This window comes from Balaenoptera physalus (assembly GCF_965194825.1).
Source record: "Balaenoptera physalus genome assembly, chromosome: 1".
Classification (NCBI taxonomy): Eukaryota; Metazoa; Chordata; class Mammalia; order Artiodactyla; family Balaenopteridae; genus Balaenoptera; species Balaenoptera physalus.
This window is the reverse complement of record NC_138882.1, coordinates 139,843,477-139,855,676: the sequence shown is the minus strand read 5'-3', so window position 1 is coordinate 139,855,676 and position 12,200 is coordinate 139,843,477. Positions and strand designations below refer to the sequence as shown.

At 34.9% G+C, this 12,200-nt stretch overlaps 1 protein-coding gene across 5 annotated transcripts in view; it reads left to right on the top strand.

Moving 5' to 3' along the window:
- LEPR (leptin receptor) overlaps nt 1-12,200 on the top strand; it is a 147,673-nt gene that overhangs the window by 109,739 nt on the left and 25,734 nt on the right. For all 5 annotated transcript variants that reach the window (XM_082419056.1, XM_082419058.1, XM_082419057.1 and 2 more), the window contains 8 exons: nt 1,224-1,372; nt 2,401-2,560; nt 2,678-2,760; nt 5,606-5,822; nt 6,643-6,825; nt 8,258-8,353; nt 9,743-9,845; nt 10,782-10,857. In XM_082419056.1, coding sequence (XP_082275182.1) covers nt 1,224-1,372; nt 2,401-2,560; nt 2,678-2,760; nt 5,606-5,822; nt 6,643-6,825; nt 8,258-8,353; nt 9,743-9,845; nt 10,782-10,857 — 1,067 coding nt within the window. The remainder of the gene's footprint in view (nt 1-1,223; nt 1,373-2,400; nt 2,561-2,677; nt 2,761-5,605; nt 5,823-6,642; nt 6,826-8,257; nt 8,354-9,742; nt 9,846-10,781; nt 10,858-12,200) is intronic.

The following is a 12,200-nucleotide window of genomic DNA, read 5'->3' as shown; positions in this document are numbered from 1 at the left end:
TGGATTCAGTTCGATATCTGAACAATTTTTAATGTTATTCTTTTCAGTACTAACATAAGGCATTTAAATTGTGCTTACATTGCCTACTGAGTACTAGAAAACAATGTGAAAATTCAACTTTGGAATCCAAATGCCAGCTCCACTTATTACTAGCTTTGTAAACTTGGGCTAGTCACTTAAGTGCTCCGTGACTATTTTATCACCTATAGAATGTGGAAAGCTCCTTATACCTCCCTAATGTGGGTATTGTGGGGATCACATAAACCATTGTACTTCAAAGCATTCTTTCTATAAACTACATATTCATGGAATATATACATGTGATAACCATATGATTCCGTCAAGGGCAATCACAGCTTTAATGTGTTAGGGTCTCTTGAACGCTCATACTTCCTTTCCTGAAGAGGAATTATCTTTTCAAGGATGAAATATATGTCATCTTACTGGTTGGTGAAGAACGTCTTCTTGGCATATGAGGAATTGAATAAGCATGAGATACTGTATAGTAATTAAAAAGTTTAGGTGTTTTGGTCATCAACAGTCTAAAGAAGTATTGTTGATAAAGTCTGTAGCTTCAGAGGTTCACACTGTTGTGCTTGAGCTGTGAGATGTTAGTTCCCAAATACGTTGAGTTTGCATGTTGCCTTTTATTATTTTTTAAAGCCCTTGCTGTTCTGTTCATCTTTGCCTCTATTTCTACCCTTTAAAAAGCTTATTTTCCTCAGATTGTAGAGAACCAAGGCTTTACTCTGCAAGACTTCCTCTGACCTTGACCTAGAAATACCTAACAACAGACAGTAGAAGATTTTGAAACTCACACGTGTGGAAATGAATGCGGTGTATAGTTTCTTGCTTTTAATTAAAGCTCTATGTAGAACAGAGTTTGCTATTGATATTCCTCATGTGATCAGTATGGTATCTTTTGCATGCAGAGCCAATGGTTCCATTTCTAATCGGGTCTTACAATTAATGTGCAGAGTGACATGGACGATGCATTGATCTTTTTTCAATCAACCTCTCTATTTTCAAAATAGAGATAATCCCTTTCTTATGTATCGCATAAAGTTGTAGGGGATCAAATGAGATAATGAAGGAGAAGGTTTTGAGAAAGAGAGGTTATTTATAAATAGAAGATATGGAAGATTATAACATCATAATAACATTTTAAAAATATTGTTACTGTTTAAATGACTGTTATATAATACTTTAAAAAAATTTTCTAGTGAAACCACTGCCTCCATCTAGTGTGAAAGCAGAAATTACTGTAAAAATTGGATTATTGAAAATATCTTGGGAGAAGCCAGTCTTTCCAGAGAATAATCTTCAGTTCCAGATTCGCTATGGTTTAAGTGGAAAAGAAGTACAATGGAAGGTACCTTTTACCTGGAAATTTCTTCAGCTTGCCTCACTAAATATTATTTCTTATAACTGTTTAAGAATTTTATTGCATAAGGTTTATTTTATTGGCATAAAAGTACATCCTCCTGTATTCCATAGCTCTTTTTATTAAATAGATTGATCTAATTCTAACCCTTTTAAGAAATGAACTTTCCTGCTATTTATCATTTCCCAAAATGTGTTTTATAGTACATTGATCCCATACAATGTTTCTTGAAGAAAGATCACATGGTTTAATAAAGTTTAAGAAACCCTGAATCACCATATGTCCCTAGTGTAGAATCATGGTATATTACATATTAAAGGTTTGGAGAAGTCCTGAATTTAATAAACATTTGTGACTTTATTTCATCTTATGTTTCTCAAACTCATTTTACCAAGGAACCTTTTCCCCTTTAACGATGTTCTTTAGTACACACATGTTCAATGGGACACATTTTGGAAGAAGCTGCTTTTATCAAACAACCAGAATCACACCCATAGTGACAAGTGTGCATATGATGCCTTCCTGTGTCAGTCTTCTGATGGCAGCCTGCAAAGACCTAGAAATAGCAGGAACCCTAGAATAGAATTAGATCACAATGAGTTCAGCTGTAATAAATGTGACAGTTTACTTGCTTATTGAGGAGACTGAATATCAGAGATTCTCTACAGCAGGCCCTATCTAACCACTAGGTTAAAATTCTTAAAAGTCTTTGTGTATAGAGGATTAGTGGACAGAGGTTAGTAATAGGGTAAAAGAGTGATTGGGAAGTGAGGTTGCAAGTGGGCCAGTCCAAATCTTGTCACGAGATGGAAATAACAAGATGACCAAGGCAATCCTTAACTTGAAGGAGCTCATGATTCAAGCCTAATAAGAGTATTTATAAAGCCAGAAAACACAAAGTCAATTCTCTCTTAATTTTGGAATAGTGTTAGGGTTTAAAATAAAATGCACTTCAGGGCCCTTTAGCTACATATGTGTTAGTAGTGATCAATTTAATAGTTTGACTTATTTTACAGGTATTTGAGGTGTATGATGCAAAATTAAAATCTGCCAGTTTCCCGGTGCCAGACCTGTGTGCCGTCTATGCTGTCCAGGTGCGCTGTAAGAGGCTAGATGGACTGGGATATTGGAGTAATTGGAGTACTCCAGCCTACACAATTGTCACGGATATAAAAGGTTTGCAAAGATTTTGTGAACGTGTCTTAAAAATGCATAAGTATGTGCTTCCAATGTAACTGAAAAGTAATCCTTCCAAGAACATATGTATAACTTGGGCTCCTTGTTATTTTGCAGTTCCTATCAGAGGACCTGAATTTTGGAGAATAATTAATGAAGACAACACTAAAAAAGAGAGAAATGTCACTTTGCTTTGGAAGGTATTCCTGATTTTTATGTTATTCTTAAATTTTACTTCTATACTCTTGAAAGATTTGCTTCATTGTAAAAAAGACTTCATTGTAAAAAGACTTACTTAATAATTCTATCATTTTTAGTCTCTGCAATCCCAAGTTTATTTCAATTTGGAGAAGTGATTACAGAGAGCCAAGATGTAGAATAGAGGGAGCACTGGCCTGGAGTTTGGAGACTTTTATTCTATTCTTGGCTTAACATAGTATAGTTAATCAGTGCTATTTTGACAAAGTCACTTAGACCCTTCAGCCTCAGTTTCCTCATCTGTGTCAACATAAGATTGGACTAGATGATATCTAGTGTTCCTTCAAGTCCAAAAATTCCATTTGTATTTAATTCTAAACAGAGTAAACGTGGCCTTCCCTACATATCTCAAGGGCATTTAGATTATTCTTTTTGTATGATGGCAAGTACACAATGGATATTTCCAAAAACAATGAGTGTACAGCTTAGAAATTTTCAAAGCGTTCTCTCCCCCAAATGAATTGATTTCTATCCCAGTGAATGTATTTTTTTTGGTCCGAATTTTAGGGAGACACAAACATTCAGTCCATAGCAAACATCATTTGTCATTAGGGAAATACATATTAGAACAGCAATGAGATACCACTACACACTTATTAGAATGGTTAAAATCCAAAAAAACTGACAATAAATTGCTGGCTAGCATGCAAAGCAACAGGAACTTTTATTCTTTGCTGGTGGGAATGGAAAATGGTACAGCCACTTTGGAATATAGTTTGGTACCTTCTTACAAAAAACTTTGATACTTTCATACAATGGAATATATTATTCAGCGATAAAAAGAAACTGCTATAAAGCCACAAAAAGATATGGATGACTCTTAAATGAATGTTGTTAAGTGCTAGAAGGCTGCCTAAAGGGCTACATTATGATTCCATTTATAGGACATTCAAGAAAAGGCATAACTATAGAGATGGCAAAAAGATCAATGGTTTCCAGGGGTTTGGTTGATTGGGGAAAGGTTTGAATGGGTGAAGAACAGGGGATTTTTTATGATGGTGAAACTATTCTGTATAATATTGTCCTGGTGAGTACATAGCATTATGCATTTGCCAAAACTCATAAAACCTTATACCACAAAGAAAAAACCTTAGTGTATACAAATTAAAGATAAATCGTTAGGAGGTTGGAGAATCCCAGGATGGAATCCAGACTGCAATAAGAGAAACTAACTGTATTACAAGTGTATGGAACAGCCTTACTGAAGGAGAAAAGGGAGAAAAAGGTTCAGGCCTAGGTAACCTTGTTAATGAGTAGATTCTTAAGACTAAAGGCAAAAGAAACTGTACATAACCACTGTGTTCTAGTTGATAAAGTCATTTCTCTCACGAGGTATGGGTTAACAATTCTTGTATCATTAGATATGCAAACTGGAATTGAACAATTAAGCATTGGATGATGGATGGTAGGAAGGACACAGGTTTCTCACTGTTGAATTGGTTACAGACAAGCAAGGAGAAGATCGGAATGATCCATGTGGTAATGGATTAGGGTTGGAGACATCAGTATGAACTCATGTTTAGCTTAATATGGATACAGATGGATTCATTTAGAAATTTTCATAGATATGTGTGTATGCAGATGTAGTATACACAGATGTATTTCCTTGATCTGTAAGCTGAGAAATCCATATTCTGGTAGTAAGGAGCATTCCCAGATTTGTTTCTAATACTATTCTCCAATAAAAGGAACTAGGGCTCTGTGAAAAAATGCTTGGTTATAGGGCTGGGGCAGGAAATAACACAAGATGAGCCTAGAGCAGCTTGTAGGACTAGAAAGTAAGGACTTTATCATCAATTTTACTTGATGGTTACGAAAGTAAATATTTGTATATGAAAACTGACATAGATTTTTTTAAAAAACAAAATGCAAAATTTTCATGATTTTTCAGACATTTATTTCTTGCAGTGGCTGCTAAAATCTTACTCACCACCTACCCAGGTTCTTCCACGCCCTGCAGGGACATATTTATGTTTGTTTGTATTTATGTTTCTCAATTTCTGACTTAGAAGAATCTCAATGACAAAAATTGAGAAACACTGTTCTAGTCTATTGTATAGGGTTACGCTTTCTAAGGGTTTACAAGGGGTTGGTAGCACTTAAATCTTACCTGAAACAGGTGAAGGTGATGGGGAAAGTGGGACATGTTATATTCTGTAGAATGGATGAATACAACTGGACTAATTATATAGTTTACACTGAATCATCAGTGACCTGGTATGATTTTTTTTTAACTGAAGGCACAAATTCTAGGGTTCCATGTACACTGTCCTGATAGCCTCTGTTACTGGAAGGGGCAGCATATCAAGGGAAGAAAAAAAATGAGTGACCAGTCTTACCAGGATTAATAGAAGTGATGATTAATATCTTTTCAACTCTCTCTAGTTGTTGCTTTATGAAAACAGAGGGTTATTCCTTTTTTGCTTTTTAGATGAAGAAACTCTCAACTCTCTTTCAGTCTTTCTTTTCTCTAGAATTAGAGTGAAACTTCCAGGTAGAAAAGTGTCCTATTTGTATCCATACTTCATTATCTTCAAATGATTTAGCCTTTGAGTCTTAAAAAAAAAAACAAAAAGGGGGAGATAAGTTTCCCATGCTCCATAGCCACCCAGACGGCTTCAGGGAGACTGTGGTCAGAGCCCCATACCTCAGCCTTGAATTCAGCAGTGCTTGCTCTGGCCTGACCCCTGCTTACCAATGGGAAATGTTTAATAGGAGTTCCATGAGCTCAGTCAGTATAAAAAGCCCTGTAGCCCTTGAGCTAATCAACTTTTATGTTTACCGCAGCCCCTGATGAAAAATGACTCGTTGTGCAGTGTGAGAAGATACGTGGTGAAACATCATACTTCCCTCAATGGAACATGGTCAGAAGATGTAGGAAATCACACTAAATTCACTTTCCTTTGGACAGAGCAAGCACACTCTGTTACCGTTCTGGCCATCAATTCAATTGGTGCTTCTTCTGCAAATTTTAATTTAACATTCTCATGGCCCATGAGCAAAGGTAAGAAAAGGTACACCTCACTTTGCATTCACAGAGTCCAATGGATGAGACAGACATTAATCAAATAATCATGCAAGTTAATGCCTATTTACAAACTGGGACGAGTGTTCCCAGGAAAGGAGTATAATTTTATAAAAGAGAAGAAAATAGGAGCCTAACCTGGTATTGAGGGTCAGAGAAGCTTTCTTGAGGATACAGTAGAGGAATTAAACTTCCCCAGAAGGTCGGGGGAAGCGCTCCCCCGAGAGGAAAAATCTGACCAAAAGTCCTGTGGTCCAGGAGAGGATATGAAGGAAGACCAGGTTGGCGCTGGTGCAAAAAACGTCCAGAAAGGCCGACAGAGACTCTGAGGCATGGACCTCAGGGAATTGTATGCATGATAGGAATTTTGTTCTCACATGCGGAAGTCTGGAGGCTTTTAAGTGGGACTCTGTGGAGAAGGTGTTAAAATGATCAGATTTGTGCTTTGAAAGCACGACTCCATCAGCGGAAGAGAAGATTTGGAGGGAATTAGAATGATTAATAGGCTTGTACAGTATTACAGTAGAGAACACCTTTTGACAATATCCAAAAATCTCTTTTTTGGATTTTAGGTAGAATCTTATTTCTCCTCATAGCATATATTCCCACACCTCTCTGCTTATATGACTCTTGTGATACAAAAATAATTGCCATGTGTAAATGTCTGCTTTATTTATTTGTATAAATGTCTGCTTTCTCTTCCTTCTCCCCTTTTCAGTAGGTTATATGTTCCTAAAGGCAATGAGGAGATCTTCATTAATTTTGAATTTAAAAATAAATTTCCTTCTTTTCCGCACAGTAAATATCGTGCAGTCACTCAGTGCTTATCCTTTAAACAGCAGTTGTGTAATTCTTTCCTGGATGCTATCACCCAGTGATTACAATCTGATGTATTTTATTCTTGAGTGGAAAATTCTTCATGAAGACAATGAAATTAAATGGCTTAGAATCTCTTCCTCTGTTAAGAAGTATTATGTCCATGGTAAGCTTACTGTACTTTAATTAAGTTTCTCCTATGGATTAGTATGACGCTACAGATTATTGATTCAAATAACATAGTCAGTTAATGAAAACTTCAAAAATGTAGATGATAGATCTTGCTGCCTAAATTGTCATCCTATTACAAACATTTAATTCTATTTCATTTGATCCTTTTCCATTTAAATATTTTATGTAGTTGTAATCATATCATCTACCACTTTTCTTATGATCTGTTCCTTTGATATATCACAAGCATGTTTCTATTTTGTTCACAATCCTTATAACTATTTTTTAAATGATTGTATAGCATTTTATTCAAGAATCTACATAAACCATTTATTTATTTGAGAACATTTATGTTGCTTCCAGCTTAACCTTTTTTAAAAACCATTTTAATGGCTTTTGATATCTACTGACAAATTGTTTTCCCAAATTGTGTACCAACTTATGATGCCACTAGCAATGAGTGGGAGGGCCAGGCTGAAGGTCTGAGGATCATAAGCCAGCATAATATTCCCAAAGTAGACCAGTTACCCCACAAGGTGATTAAAATGCAAAATATTAGCGCACATTACAGAGTCTCCAAGCCTGAGTAAGGTTTAAGCAGGGAAGCTAAGGATTGCCATGTTCTTACTTACAACATCATCCCAAAGGCACATACTTCTATTTCATTGCAAAGACCCTAGAATTTAGCATCAAGGTAAATAGAAACAAATTATTGATAGAGAACTAAATCCAGTTCATTACTATACTGTTGTCTAGGTGGTTACTCTCTGTGCTTCAAAGAGATTTATCTCTTGTGGAATAATATTTATATCTTATTAGCATTTGTAAAAATGATAGATCACTGATAGATCCATTTTGAGCTTTGCTATGAAGACGATCACCCTTCATAGATCTAGACACCTGGATATATAAGGGAATTCCTGGTCCCCACTCCCATCTTCTTTGTATGGGATTTCATGAGACTTTAGTCTCCCAGCTGCCTTGAATGGGGAGGCTGAGTAAACTAAATTCTTATGAAAAGGGAATATTGCTGGCTTTGGTCTTAGGAGGTAGAGTGTATTGTCCTGGAAAGGGAAATAAAACAACTCCTACACCCTGAACTTGAACAAACCAGCTATCACTGGAACATGCCTTTGAAAAATTGCAATCGTCTATCTTTGGGTAAGATTTTAAAACATTATTTGTGAAATTGTTGTCATTACAGTAGAATTGGTAGTGCTTAGATTGTCTTTGAAACTCCCTAATTATCAGTTTCAATCCATAGGTAACAATCATCAGTTTTTAATACATCAGTTTCAACCCATAAGTCATCAGTTTTACATCCATGGAAATATAAGAGAGAGTCACTTAACATTTTTTTTACATAGATTTCACTCATTTATATTAATTCAGTGGGAATGACTCTTTAAAATATTTTTTCTCCTCAGATCATTTTATCCCCATTGAGAAGTATCAGTTTAGTCTTTACCCAATATTTATGGAGGGAGTGGGGAAACCGAAGATAATTGATAACTTCACCCAAGGTAAAAATGTTTACTTTTAGTTTCTTTTTACACAGATGTGTGGTTTCCTCCTTAGCTAGCAGTAATGCTGCCATCTGATTATTCTCTTTCTGATGGAATCATGGAATAGCCCAGAGTCTTATGTAGATGCCTCATGCGTGACTGCAGTAAGGGTACATGGTTCCATGGTGGTGGTAAGAAGAATAATCAGGTGTGGTATTGTGTTCTTGTATTGGTAAGTAAAAATTTCAGTCTAACAGTTGATGGAAACAAAATAAAGGGAAGTATCCAGCTATACAATAAAATACATCATCATAAAGATTAATTGGAAAAATATTAATTTTCTGTATAATTAATATAAATACACCTACCCAAACAATATGTTTTGACTCATATTTATGAGTCTTTAAATTTTAATCATCTTCTAAAGGAAATCTTTTTCTAAAAGTAAAACTGTAGCAATAGTTATAGAAAAAAGTTCACAGGGTGTCTTATATTTCTGATTCACCTTACTGTACTTGAAGTGGGAACATTTTGATTTTGCTTTTACTTTTCAGATTGTCTTCAAATCCAAGCAACCCAATAATGAAGTTTCAAGAGAGAAACATTTCACCTGGTTTTAGAATTAAAATAATTATAAAGCTTCATTCATGTATTGTTCAACAAATATACACTGAACACTGTTCTAAGCACTGGGGATTGAACAGTGAACATAAGTCTGTGCCCTAAATGGAGCTTAAACTCCAGTACTCTAATAAGAATGACAGACAATAAACAAATCATGTATAATATAATGTCAGATAGAAATAAGTGCATGAAGCAAAATAAAAGTAAAATGAAGGGATAGAGTTAAAATGTGGTGCTTTAGTAAGGATGGCCAAAAATGGTCTTTTTCTCTGTGAAGGCGATATTTGGGTAAAGTCCTGCAAGAACAAAGGGGAAGAGCATTTCAGCAAAGGGATAGCAAGTGCAAAGGCCCTGAAGAGTGAGCATGCTTTTTGGTTCAAGAAACAGTAAGGAGGTCAATGTGTCTGGAGTGAGCAAGATAGAGGTTGGTGGGTGTTGTAGGTTGCCTCCTCTAAAAGCAGATGCTGAAACAAAGAGTCATCATAACAACTTTTATTGACACTTGGACTCACATAACCTAAAAGTGACCAGATGGAGAGAGCTGGCAAATAAATACTTTTGAAAAAATGTTTTGCTAAATTACAAGAAGCATAATTCTGACCAAAATAATAATTTTATTAATGTGATCAAAGCTATACTTTTATCTTCTTCTTTCTGATTTTTATATCTTTAAAGGTCATTCAGATTTATGTTGAAATCAGAAAAAAAGTCTATTATAATTTCTGATTCAGAAAGATGTTATTTCCTCAAGCTTCAGAGCTGTGTGAATTTTTTCTTTTTCAGATGATGAAAAGCACCAGCATGATGCAGGTCTATATGTAATTGTGCCAATAATTATTTCCTCTTCCATCTTATTGCTTGGAACATTGTTAATATCACACCAAAGGTATTGTACTTGTTGTTAAAATCTTGAACACATTTAAACCTTGATTTTAAATCCAAATCAGAAACACTAAAGTGTTCTAAATATTTTTATATGTATTTGATGGCAATGAGATGGCATAAAAAGAAATAGCCTGATTTCAGGAAACCACACTCCGTTTTGCTAGTACACATAAGCCTCAGGGAAGAAATTAGTTGTTTTTTTTTTTTTTACTGTGTATACATTCATGAAATAACAAGCTTATAATGGGAAATCCTAGGCAGTATGTTCTTAGAGGTGAGAAGAATGGCTTTCAGAGTTGTACAATCTAGGTTGAGAACTTTTAGTGGTGAAGATTTATCTGAAGCCGTCAGTTCACTTATGGTCAGTAGGCATTTTGCTTTTTAAACGTCAGCGCTGAGTGGCCCCATTCTGTCTGGTTTGGCAAATGGCCTTGAATTTCTTGGATGGTTCTTTGGGTGCCCCATTACTCTGTGCTGAGAGGTCCGGACCATTGAGGTTATTTCACACATGCCAAATCTCTACAGAAAATTTTGTCTTCTAGCACTGAAGAGGGAAAAGTGATTTTACAATCTGAATTTACCTTTCAGACAAGTGAGCTGATCAGGCCATATCCAGTAGAATTGTTTCTGAAACTCAATTGATGACCATATTTAATATTTAATTTTCTCTGAGAAAAACCTGTGCAAAGCATTTAGCACAGTACCTGGCAAACAGTTTTCAATAAGAGTTGGCTATGTTTATTATAGTGATCATTAACTTTGGTCTAGACAGAAAGTTGGCGGAGATCTTCATGGTAGAGCATGTGAAAGTGAATCTGATCCTACTGAAGCATAACCAGTCTGGTAGATAAATTTCCAGTTTGTACATTTATTAACTATTAACATTTTCAATGTGAATGTTTTTCTTTACTTCTAATGCCTTGTTTATCTTTTGTAGGATGAAAAAGCTGTTTTGGGAAGATGTTCCAAACCCCAAGAATTGTTCCTGGGCACAAGGACTTAATTTTCAGAAGGTCCCTTTTTCAGTTTTTTAAACCCCAGAATATATAAGATCGCATTTTAGATGTTATATGCCTTCTAGAGCTTCAAACATTTTTAAGGTTTAAAACATTTTAAGGATAAGGTTTAAATCTTATTTTATTCAATTCATCTTAATATGAGTCTATTTAATCTGTTATTTGTTTTCAAGAATAGCAAGATGCAAGGATTTGAAACCAGGACAAAAAAAATTCAATAGGTAGTTTATCATCTGAGTTAACAAATACATATCTTTCTTCGTTGTCACAGTATATAATAAAATAAATATTAGAATATTAGAGTCAAATCTGGTGGAGAACAAATATTTGTATATACTTTTTTGGTATAAATTGATTGTCCTTAGGAAAAGGCTGAAATCAATATTTTTTAACCCTTGTAATTATCTCCATAATTACTTAAATCAATTAAAAACTATATAAATAATCCTTTCCTCAAATACTGCAATCTGAAAAATGCAATTATCATAATAAAACTTACATTTATGAAGATAGTTCCTTTCAAGCTACTTTATGAAACAATTAGTCAACTCTAATAAAATAATTTGCACTTTATAATAGAATTTCTCAGAAAACTCTAGATTTTAACAAATGTGTCATTAATTCCCATAATTTCCCTTGAAGCAAGGTTGGTTTTCCACCCATAAAATTGGGAAAATAGAGTTCAATTTTCATGGCAAAATATCTTCATGCTGTTTTGAACAATAATCATATGGAGGTTATTATGCAGTCTCAATAATTGTGTCATCATTAGTCACTGTTACAAGTCTTCAGTGGTTTTCTTTTAGTTACAAGATCAAGTACTCAATGACTTCTCTCTACAATCTGTTATCAACCTGCAGATTTCATTTTTTCTGTCCGTGGGCCTTAGTCATGCCTATACTATTCTCCTCACCTCTACAGACCCTTCCACGTCAATGAAGACGTTGCTCTAAGCTCTTCTTTCCCCAAGCCTTTTGTGAACAAACGTAGTTCAGAAGAATTTCTGCCCCCTTTAAGTTCCTGGAGCATTTTATTTTTTATCGTGAAGAGTGTTCCGAGTTCAAGGGCTGTGTTTTACCAACCACAACTATTGTTGAGCTCCTCCTGCTAAATGCAAAGTACTAAAGTCAGGATTTATTAATGACTTGCTGATATCTTATAATAATCTCCATTTATTTATGTGCAAATCACTGAGATACATATTCTTACACTCATTAAGATTTTTACTTCAATTCTCAGTATCTATCTCTGTTTCCTCTCCTGTAAAATGAGGTTTAATAGAACTTACCTCATTGGGTTGTTTGGGGGACTAAAGAAGATAGTACTTCTAACAGTATTGT